This window comes from Nyctibius grandis, chromosome 1 (assembly GCF_013368605.1).
Source record: "Nyctibius grandis isolate bNycGra1 chromosome 1, bNycGra1.pri, whole genome shotgun sequence".
Taxonomy (NCBI): Eukaryota; Metazoa; Chordata; class Aves; order Nyctibiiformes; family Nyctibiidae; genus Nyctibius; species Nyctibius grandis.
Window position 1 is genome coordinate 102,972,244 of NC_090658.1, and position 12,118 is coordinate 102,984,361.

At 35.0% G+C, this 12,118-nt stretch overlaps 1 protein-coding gene across 1 annotated transcript in view; it reads left to right on the forward strand.

Moving 5' to 3' along the window:
• The window catches only part of KHDRBS2 (KH RNA binding domain containing, signal transduction associated 2), a 409,730-nt gene that overhangs the window by 82,832 nt on the left and 314,780 nt on the right, over positions 1–12,118 (forward strand). The window contains exon 2 of the mRNA XM_068407910.1: positions 2,297–2,424. Within this exon, the coding sequence (XP_068264011.1) occupies positions 2,297–2,424 (128 nt within the window). The remainder of the gene's footprint in view (positions 1–2,296; positions 2,425–12,118) is intronic.

Here is a 12,118-nt window from a genome sequence, read left to right on the forward strand (position 1 = left end):
CTGAGGAGGGGAGAGTCACAGAGGCTCGTGGAAGTTTGTAATGGGAGCAGTTTGTCCCAGGCTTTATTTCCCCTCCGTCTTGCCTACTGACCATTCAGACTTACAAGTGTCTTCAGCACCTCCTCAGGGGAGTTTAATAGCATTTAAGGCCAGTAGCATCCTGGCTTGTATCAGAAATAGTGTGGCCGGCAGGACAAGGGAAGTGATCGTCCCCCTATACTCGGCACTGGTGAGGCTGCACCTTGAATACTGTGTTCAGTTTTGGGCCCCTCACTACAAGACAGACATTGAGGTGCTGGAGTGAGTCCAAAGAAGGGCAACGAAGCTGGTGAAGGGTCTAAAGCACAAGTCTTATGAGGAGCAGCTGAGGGAACTGGGGTTGTTTCATCTGGAGAAAAGGAGGCTGAGGGGAGACCTTATCACTCTCTACAACTACCTGAAAGGAGGTTGTAGTGAGGTACATGTTGATCTCTTCTCCCAGGTAACAAGCAACAGGACGAGAGGAAACGGCCTCAAGTTGTGCCAGGGGAGGTTTAGATTGGATATCAGGAGAAGTTTCTTCACGGAAAGGGTTATCAAGCAGTGGAACAGGCTGCCCAGGGAAGTGTCACCATCACTGGAAGTATTTAAAACACGTGTAGATGTGGTGCTTAGGGACATGGTTTAGTGGTGGACTTGGCAGTGTTAGGTTAACAGTTGGACTCGATGATCTTAAAGGTCTTTTCCAACCTAATGATTTTATGATTCTAGTTTAATGTATGTGTACAAATAGATACACTTTCCTCACTTGCCTTTGAGAATTACCTCGCTTGCTAGTGTTCACAATGCATCTGAGAAATTAATTCCTTCATTTCATTCCAATACTTACTGCACTTGCAACACTTTTCCCTCTTTGTTCACCTTTGTCTCTCCCCTCTGCATCCCCATAGCACAAACCTTTGTATAATTGCATTGGAACTATCTTAAAAGAGCTTCCTATTTATTAAACCTGCCTGAACTAAGTATTTTATTGACGAATATTGCTTTGTAAACTTGTGCTTAATTGATGCTTGATCCCACTGAATGCAACATACCACATTTTTTTCCAAGTATATTAAAGTAATTTGAAACTTGTCCAACTGATATTTTTAGTGATTATTAAAATAACTTTTTAATACTAAATTGAGGAAGGTGTATCCCATCTGAGTTCTTTTAGGTGTGTTCTCTGAGAGGTTTCAAAAGAGCTTATAACCGTGGCATTTGAGATCTGTCTGCTGGTGCAGGCTTTAAATAAATTATTTGGTCTAGAATAGGCAGCATAAGCGTTTATTAACTGATTGTGACACGGGCTGTTGTCTTACATACATTTTTCCTTACTCTTATTGTAAGTCAAAGAAACTTGTATATGTGTTAGATTGCTGTCACTGTGTTACTCTTCTTCATGTTTGCTTTCTGGGCCTTGAAACTGCATGTTTCTCAGACCCACAGCTGTCCCTTTTCAGCTATAATTAATTCATAATTAGCTCATCATAGGTATTGCCATTTTCGTTTCTGTCAATAATGACACTGCTGCAAATGCAGCTTTTTCTATAGTACCTGTACTATCAGCAAGCTCTCAGGCACCATGTGAAGTGTTCTTTGTAGGGTAATAATTTCATTGTTTGTTATTATCTGTTGCTTATAGAGCTTTAGGGAATAAAGAACTCAAAAATATTCAACCTGAATATATTTTGGGGTTGTTTTTTTTTAAAATTCTGTTGAATGTTCTACATACCATCATTATTATATATATAACGATTACTTACTGCATTTCTTTAAGGAAGAAACTTTTTGTGCAGAAGTTAACTTCATTTCTTATCTTATTTTGTACAACCTTTGAATAATTTAGAAGCATTTGAGTGGAAAGTCAGTAACAACAAGAAGTTTCTTCAATTTTTTACTGCTCTTACTGAAAGTTAGCCGTTGCAGTTAGAATCTGACGATTCTGGCAGGTCACATTTACAAAATAGCATCAAGCTGTGATGATGTGATCCTCTTTAAAAGACTGACAGCCTGAATTGTAAGCTTCCTCTGTTCCTGCTCCCGCTGAGATCATTTGGCTTCAGTTTCAGCTGGGGAAGAATTAGTGGAGGAGTATGACCTGTGGACTGTCACCTCTGCCTCTCAGCACTGGTGGCAGTACAGGTTTTTTCAAGTCATGTGAGTGCAAACAGCACAGGTGTTCAGTACACAGTCTGTATTAAAATGTGTAAGTTTAAAGTTTCTGAGGGTGACAAATATCATCTCACTGATTGCTCTCTTTTTTAATATTTTTCAGAAATTGAAAAATTTCAGGGTTCTGAAAGCAAGAAGGAAGATGAAGAAAAGAAATATCTTGATGTTATCAGCAACAAAAACATAAAGCTGTCAGAAAGAGTTCTGATCCCTGTCAAACAATATCCAAAGGTACTGTAAATATAGTCTAACACTTGTTTAGTCTTTCTTAATACAATGATGCAAAAGTCATAAACTTAACCATTTTTTATTGACTCTTAGTATGCAGTCTTCACAACAGTAAAAAAGAACGACTAGAAACGAAGCTCCTATTTGAATTTACCTGTTAATAGCTATTATATGTTCTAACTTCTGTCTCGGGACCTTTCAGAAAAGCTATTGAAGTGAATGAGAATTTTTTTCTTTTACTTTAAGTAGGTTTTGTAGCTGGTCCTTAGCAAACTGTTGAAGTGTTTTCTGATAGTTGCTTTTTTCACATGTACCATCTTTTTAGAAAATAAAAGACCAGCTAACAAAAAAATTGTAGCAGAATAAAGAAAAAATGTTTCAATAACTCTGAGAAGTCAGATTAAGTGTGCTGCAGCTTCTTCAAGTAGGAGTTGAGGGATTTTCTCTGGTGTAGTAAGTTTTAAAAGATAAAGTAGCAGGATTACTGAAAGCTATGACTTTGACATGTATGTCTCTGTTTATAAAAGTCAAATGTCATTCCGCCACATACTTTCTTCATATTATGTTTTGTTCTCCTCACTGCTACATTCTATGATTAAAAAGCATTTTTTCTTGCAAAAGAGCCCCAGATTCAGCTGTTTCTCTGAAGTTTTAGATTTTATTTTACATGAAGAAAATGTTGATTTTTTTTGTGTGTGTGCAGTGTTGTATTTTATGTAAACAGTTGTTCTAATAGTATTCAAACTGAAATGGTAAACATCTCCATTTATTTCTAGAGTATTTTTTACTTGCTGATTTATTATCACATGGTATTTGGTTCACCATTAGCCTTGATTACACTCTCAGCTTTTTGCTTTATACTTTCATCAGTAAGAGCAGTAAATTACAATGGGTAAAAAGCCTATCAAACAAAATGAAAGGTGTAAAAAATTGAGGTTCAATGATTCCAGCTGACATTTACCTCCTGACTAGTGAATATAAAACTGAAATAATGTAATCATCCAAACGGTAAAGACCTTAGAAATGCACACAGTGCTATAGGGAATTACTTTCTTGCTGCATAGCCTGAGGTGCTTTGACTACCACTAGATTTGTGGTATTTTGTGTAAATGCTATAGGTGACCTGAAGTTCTTAATGAGAATGTAATAGTGCTGTAACTTTATAACAGCAATGTGATAACTATTCAGAATACTATTTGATGAAGATAGTAGAATGAAAGACAAACTATTTAAAAGACAAATGTAATCATCTAATATAGTGCCTGAATATGATTAAATTAACCTTCATGTACTTTAATGAGCTTGCTATATTAATGAGTAGTAAATGATATAAAGTATTTCTACAGGTTTTGAACAGTGAAACAAAAAAAAAATCAGTGCAGTGGAAATGAAATACTTATTCATTAATGTAAAATACACTCTTGGAAAGTTTCTGTAGTTAATTTGCTAGCAATATTCCATGCTCAGCATGGAATTATTCCCAGAACTGCAGGTTTCCTGCCACCATCTGGTAACTATCCTTCAAGGATTGCATTTGCCATTTGTATCAAACTGCTGATTGCTGTGGTCTAGTGTCTTATCTTTTCTTGATGAATTGTATACATTAGGATAGTCAAAATCTGTACACAGTGGTTGCTTCAGATTGCTTTATAAATAACCAAAAAAAAAAAGTAGAAATTGGGTAAAAAAAAAAAATTATATATTTATCAGAATATGGTAATAAGAGTGGATTATCAGACCTGTACTTATAAACAGTTAAGAGAATTGTTGTATGATTGCACCTGAGAGGCATTTATATTTGAAGGAACATTATTTTAAATTATTCATTCATTGTTTGATTGTAAGCTTTTTTGGGCAATGCTGGGTGAGCAGGGTTCTATAAATCTGAAGAAAGTGTCTAAGAGTATAAAATTTTGGAAAAAAATTCTGACTAGTTAAAAAAAAATTCATGTGGTTTACAGACTCTCTATTTAGGAATGAGATCAATCCTTTAAAATTTGCTCTTATTTTAACTACGTGTAGAAATATAAATTGCTCCAAGGGAACGCTTGGCCTGAAGTTTATTATGTTTTTCAGGTTAAGCTGCAGGGAGGGTAGATCCCTTCGGCGACAGCTGTAGAGTCAGAAGCAGCATTTTAAGGTTTGAGCAAAAGTTAAGTGAACACAAAAGGCTTCTAGTGGCTAAACAGCTCTTGACATTGCAAAATAAGTATTATAAAATTGTCTCTACTCAAGTGTCTATGGTCTGATTTCTGGAATTGCTCTGCAGACAACAGGAAAATAAAATCAAAGGCTGTGATTAGCAACAGCTGTCTTGTTACCAGCTGTGTTAAAGGTACAGGTCTCTCTCTTCTGTAAAAGAGAGATCTAAAAAAGAGATAAGGATATTACTTGATAGTTCAGTAATGATCTTTTCTGAGATTAATTATTTTAAGTCTTAGCAGCCCAAGTAAAAAACAACATCTCATTTACACACACTCTTCTATGCAGCAGATATTTTTAATGCCCTCAAAATTTCTTCTGAAACAGTGATGCACTGTCTTGTGCTCATTGATCCTTTATCCTGTCCCATAGTGCCATTTTTTTACTTTCAGGATATGTGAATTCCAGCTAAGGCAGACTAACAAAAATACTCAGAAGACTATTTGTTACTGACTTTTCCATTTTTCAGCTTTTGTAGCTGTTCAATTTAAAACTTGCATGAAAATACCTAGGGCTTGCTCATAAAGATTTCACCATTTATCAGTTGAATGTTGTATTTCAAATATATCAAATAAGGGAAAAGAGTATGTTATTTTAAAAAGAAAGAAAGAAAGAAGCAAACAGATGTCTGAAATGATCTTGTTGCTGAAAAACAAAAGCCACAATTTAGAGGCTTGATGGGCAACTTTATCATTTGCATGCCAATACCAAGCTCCCAGAGAGTCTGAGTTACTGTATGGGCTTAGGGTCATAACTCCTAAACTAGTTTAACTTACACCTTCACTTATTGTCATGAAAATTTTTCTAGAAAACCTTTGATTTTCAGTAAGCATTTTCTCTTCCTTTGAGTTACAAAAAAGAGTTACTTTGGTTTGAGTTACTACCTCATCAACTCCCAAAACCACTATTGTATGTTCAAGATGAAGGAACCCAAGTCAGTTCAAATATATAGATCAATGATTTCTTTCAAGTTGTTGCTTCTAGAAATTAAATTCTTATTTGGTTAAATCTGGTTTTGGGTATTTCTTTTTGTTCTGATCTATCAACAGGTAAATTAGTCTAAATCTGATGGAGCTGAAATGACACAAACAATTCAGAGCCAAAATGCTGAGTTGTTTAACTGTATGACAGTTCACATTCGAGATAAAGAATTTCCAGTTTTAACAAATTTCAGTTACATTGAAATTGCACATTCTGGAAAAAAAACAAACAACAGTTAAGTAAGGAAGAAATTTTCCAAGTTACTTAGTTACTGAAGATTGAGAGGTGTCGTGAAGTTGGAGATGATGACACTTGGAAATAATGAACTGTCCTTTTTTCAGTGAGGGACAGAAATCAATACAATGTCTTCTGAACAGAAGACTGTGTTTAACAATTTTCTAATTATATGTTTATTGAATAAAGATAGATTTGTTTATAAATAAAAGAGGACAGGGTCTTTATTATATAAATATAATTATATAATACTAAATGAAATTAATTACAATTTGCTCTGATGCTAGAATGAGTCATAAAGTTATAAAGTTTTAAAACAAAATCTCAGTATAAGTACAGAATTATATTTTAGTTTTCCTCTACTGGTTTGTTAGATAATGAAAACTATTAAAATATAAGATACTGGAAGGATGTCCTGCTAACTACTAGGATCTGGTAGGGGTGACAGAGATGATAAACAGGTTGGTTCTTCTGAATGACTTCCATGATACAGAGCTGCAAACTGTGGGGCACTGTCTTTAGAGGATGCAGTGTAATAAAGCCTCTTCCCTGCACAGAGGCTCAGCTGATCGACGGTAACGGTCTTGCTCAGAAATATGGTCTGGCTTCATCTGAGCTTCGTAACTCCTGGATGTTTAACTGCTGTTTTCGGGGGAAAAAAAAAGGACATAATCCACCCCCCTCCCTTTGAAAGGCTGGCACCGTGCTTTAGAGTCTGTTAGGGGAAGAGACTTAAGATAATGCCAATGAATACAGTAAATTAAGTTAAATTTCAGATTCTTGATATTCTCTGTTTTGCTTATCTCATGACAGTTCCTTGAATGATGAATAACTCAACTGAACTCACCGTTCTCATTCTTAGTCGTTTTTTAAACTGGTTGTGTTGTATATAACATGTCAGGTTGGAGGAGACACTGCTCTTGAAATGAAATTTATTTTGTTCAAGTAAAATCTTGTACAGTATTTTAATCTCTCTGATATATTAAAACAGAATTCACAGGTGATTTGAACAACAAAGTACTGTATTTCTTTTGTATATGTTACACCTCAGAGTGAATCTCTCTGCTAAAAACTTTCTTAGAGGGCATTTGAAAGAAATTTTGGATGAAATAACCATTTGCAGGAGCATAACTGGTTTTGTACTTTTCCCCTTCTAATAAATTTGGCATAAGTCAATGGGATTATTTTGTTTGTTTTAAATAGTCCCTTATGGAATTACAAATAATTCCAGTGAGCTTGAACACAGAGATTGTATTAATGAAAGTCCTGTCCAGGTACCAGCAGTAAGGCAGCTATCAAGCACTTGATCAGTAATTTCTTAATTCTACCAGGTATGTAATTCATTAAATAGATAGAATTCATTGGTGCTCAGTAACTTGAAACATTCCTTTTTCACACATTTATAAAATGTATCCTTCCCTTATGTATGTTGTTATTTAGATCAGGTTAGAAGTATAAATAAGAGGCTATCTATATTAGTATAGCAGAAATTTCTGAGGACAAGAAGATATATATCAATTGAGCTGAGATTTGTTTCTGAAATTTCCCCCATTAACCATTTTTCTCATTAATTACTGTATTTTGTAGTGTGTCAATTCTACATTAAAAATATACAAGCAAAAAAAATGCTGCAGTAATTCAGAAGACTCCTAGCTGTGGCAGATCTATGGATATTACTCTCCCCAAAAATGAAAGTAAGAACTTACTTTCCTGGTATATTTTATTCAGCAGTATTTCATACAGAGAAACAAAGTCTCTGATGTTTCTGTTTCGTATATTTGGAAGTTTAATTACAGGCATGAACTCAAAAGAAAAAATACAATTGATGGTAAGGGGAAGATGCTACATACTGGGGCCGATACGGTAAGAGAATTTAAAGAAAACAGGTAAAGATTTTGGATAGAAATGAGTAAAGAGAAACTTCAGTCACAGTATCAGGAGAAAAAGACCCTCATTAATGAGGAGAGAGTGAAAAAGGATAGTCATGCCTGAGACAGAGGAAAGAGCAAATAGACTGGAGGATGGGTCAGAAGGTTCGATGCACAAAAAGGAAATACTCTATGTGCAATGATGTTTCATTACATGTGGAAATAATTAGGATAAGGGACATAAAAGAGGTAAGAGACAGGCAGAGTAAGAGAAATGAAATGGCTGAACTCAAAGACAAGGCAAAAAGCAATTCAAAACTCAAGAGAAGGGTCAGGAGTGGGTGTGGGGGCCAGTCTGAACTGGTGGATATGCTAATTGTCTGGCAAGCAATTATCTGCTGATTGACATCTGCTGCCAAACAAAATGCTGTTTTCCAAAAAATTGGACGTCCTTCATGTTTTGATTTTTTTTTTGTTAGTTCTACAAAAACTTTTGAGAAATCAGGGTGAATTGGTTTTCTCTTGGCATGAATTTGTGAATTAATTTTTAAGTATAAAACCAAACTAGTTCCTCATACAAGTGTGTGAGCAAAGGGAAAAAACATCTAGCATGGAGGCAGTTCAGTTGTCCCTTAGTGTTTCCAAATGTGTGTGTTTGTGTATATTAAGAATCTATTTGGTCTGATCGTTTATTGCGCTCATGTAAGGTAAATTCATCCAACTGTGCTGTTATTAACAATAGTATACAGCTTAAGCAGCTTTCTAAGCCTCTGTGAGCAATTTCTGCAGTTCCTTGAACAGATTTTTGTCATTTACTAACCAATAGCTTGGTTTTCATTGTTTTGTATAATCATCTTTTTTTTTGTGATAACTTGTTTAAGGAGCATCTAAACCTGGCTTTGCAAATTTGTTCCTTTGTACAGTTTAAGAATTTGAGACCTTGTTTAAAACCTTAGCTTTATGTAGCACGTAATATAGAAGGTTTTTGTTTGCAAGCTTGTCCAGTGCACAGTGTAAGTTAAAATGATGTTGACTTTGGTGAAGTTCTGCCCTCTGTGTTTGGCTTCAGCTTACCTGAATTTTGGCCTTTAAGGGATGGCTTGTTTTGTTCATTACTTTTGCTTTCTATCAGTGCAGATACATAAAATAGCTGACATGTCAGAAAAATAAACAATATGTATATAAAAAACCTTTAATATCGCAGTGCATATTTTACTATTTTAAAGATTCAAATAAAACTAAAAAAATTCTCACAGTGCTGAATATTTGTTTATAACATTTTATACTTCATAAACCCATGACAATCAAGCAAATAGCTCATACAAACTCACCGGTGCTGAAGAATCCATTGTCAAGGGTGAACTTTTCTGTTCTTGTTCTCTCTTTAACCTAGGGCTCAGACAATGAATATGGTGATTTTTATTTTTATTTAGCATTCTCCTTTTATGTTTTGTTTCTCTCAAACCTGACAGTTGGTATTCTGCTTTCAAAGCAATTGTCATGTTAATAATCTCTAGGTGATCTGTGTGTTTAGTTCCCTTTTAAGTAAGATAGGAAGAAAAAGATATAGTGATACATCCATTAGATGAATGGACAAGAAAATATAAAATTTGTAAGGAAAATGGGACCTGAGCTGTCAGTTCTGTGAGTAGCCAGGACTTCAAACTGTGATTTATATTGCTGTAATGAAATGAGGACCTTGTTGATGCATAAGGCAAGAGGAAATTTGATCTATCACTCAGACCTGGAGATGTTTCAGGAGACTGCAAAAAAAACCAGCTCCAATATTTTTAATAAAAAGAAACAGAGCTAAGTGTCTAACTACAGAATAGGGATTTTTACCTGCCCTACCAGCGTTTTTTTTTCTCCCATATAAGACAAGAAAAAACGTTTTTACTTGGAAGGATACTAGAATTTAGACTGATGCCACACTAAATCTGAAGATTATGCTTGTTCTGTTTTTCAACTGAATTCTTTAAAGAGAAGCCTGAACAATGGAAGGCAGAAAATTATTAATTTGGATAAAGTGTACTGCACTGAAATTGATGCCGTGAATAGTTGTTTAAATAAAGAATGCTTTCTCATATAACTTGAGAGATTTCTACCCCTCCCAGGTCTTGATGAAGTAAGTGAACGTGCATCTTTGTAACAAAATATAATTTTTTATTTTACAAATTTATGGAGGAGATTCAAGCTTCCTTTTTAATTAAAGGCCATTTTAATTTTCATTTTCTAGTGTAATTGTTGCCCATAACCTCTGATCCATGCAACACTGGGAATAACAGGGGCAAAAACTTGTTTATGTTCTGTTTGATCTGGAACTTAATAGTATTTGATACTTTCATTAAATCTCTGGTTTCTGGGTGTACGATATACATAAAATTATTATAGAAAATTTACATAAAGTGTTTAGTACCTAAGATTCAGAAAAATCTCTTGAAAAGGTACTTGAATAAAAATGATTCAGTGATGAAAGACCAGGCCCTAATTAAGCTGCTCAGATATTAGAAAATGTATCTTTGAGTTGTATACTATTTCATTTCTGCTTCATACCAAATTTCCTATTAATCTGTGTTTTCCATCTTGATCATTAATTTTATTTCAAATACAATAGCAGAAATATTTCAAAACCCAAATTATAGTTTTTCAGTATTGTTGACTTCTTTGCTACAAATAAGTAGCTGTTTGTAACCAAGGTATTTGCTTTAAATCGCTTCTGTATGAACTGTCCAACTAATTCTGAAAAGTTCACACACTTGAATAGAGGAAAAGTGTAAAAGCAGTTATCTTAATTTTTGTTTTCTTGATATCCTCCTGTATTCCAGCTGAAGAGAAAAGACAAAACCTCTCAAACCTCAAAACCTCATTCCACCTCTCCAAAAATTTCTTACGAGTGATGTAGTTCTGCTCTTCAGTACAGTTTTTCAGTATTTCCAACTGGACTCAAAACCCAAAATACGTACGAATCCTCTGTCCTGCATTTAATGACAACATGTATTTGGAAAATTCAGACAAATACTGTAGCTGTACTTTCAGTAAAATACATGAATAAAACATCACACAGACATTTTTCTTTCTGACTTACTTAGGACTTGACTTTTCATCCATCTCTCTACTTACCATTTCCATCAGGAGATGAACCCTGACTCCAGTGTTTCCAGGGCCTATGCCAATCTTGCAGAACTCTTGAGTGCACCCAGAAAGTAACTCAATTTTAATAGGTTCCCATTTTTGTTAATGATTTATTTGTTTTCATAATGCTGCTGTTGAAATCAGCTCCCACAACATTAGCTAACCTCTTTGTCATGCTGAGAAATTTTGCTCTCTACAGACCTCTAAGAATTGCTTCATAAAATTGTTCCCGACTGCAGAGGATAACATGTATTCCAGATAACTTCGTAGAGATTCGCCTCTCTGTTCCGTTTAACCATCCGTGGCTGTATAAATCTTTAGCAATGTAATTAAAACTGCAGCAACATAATTAAAAACAAGTGGCACAAAAAATATTCCCAACATTAAAGGACTTTTTTTTTCCTGCTTTTGGTTATAAGACTTTTGAAAGTTTTTTTGCAGGGTATGTTTCCTTCATTTGTACGTGCAGATATATAGTTCAGCCTCCAGCTTTTACTGTTTTCTTCCTTGAACTCACCCTTAAAATTACAAATAGGGGCACCAGATTTCTACTTTGTGATTTACAAGGACTTACTCTGTGCTGTTATGGTGGAACCACAGTATTGTCTTCCATATTTCAAGGTAGGCTTTTAGAGTAGTTATAATTTAATATTTCATATCGCAGAGCACTCAAAGGCCAAAACTAAGTTGGAGGCACCCTTTGTACTCAAATTCCTCAGTAAGTAAACTGGTCTTGCTCCAAGGAGTTGACAGGCTGGAAGACACAGCAGAACTAGGAAATGAGACAAGTAAAAAGATCAACGAGAGAGAAATGGTAGCTGGTAGCAACAGTGTGGAATACAGACAAGTCCTAGCCACTTGCCAGTGGGAATGTTGGTCACGTCTTTTGTTTTCTAAGCCGCCAAAACTCTTGCATTCCTCTCTATTCTTCTTTTATTATTCTTATTTGGGGGGCGGGGGGTGGGGAAGGAAGAAAAATATAATTTATAACATCCCTTTAATAAAATAAGTTTGAGAGCAGGCAGGAATTCAGCTTGCATTAACAGACAGTTCTAATCCAGGAGCATGACTTCATGTTAATGGTGCACAGATTGTGTATGATTGATTGCAGAGATGTGCTCCACCTACACCAGAAGATATTTAGAGGTTTTTTTGCAATTACAGCAGCATTGTTTTTTCCTCTGCTATTTGTATTAATTGAGGATTTTGGGGCTAAAATCTTATCTTCAGTATCATCAGTGCAAGTTCAACATTTTCAGAGGACCTGGCTTTTGGAAACT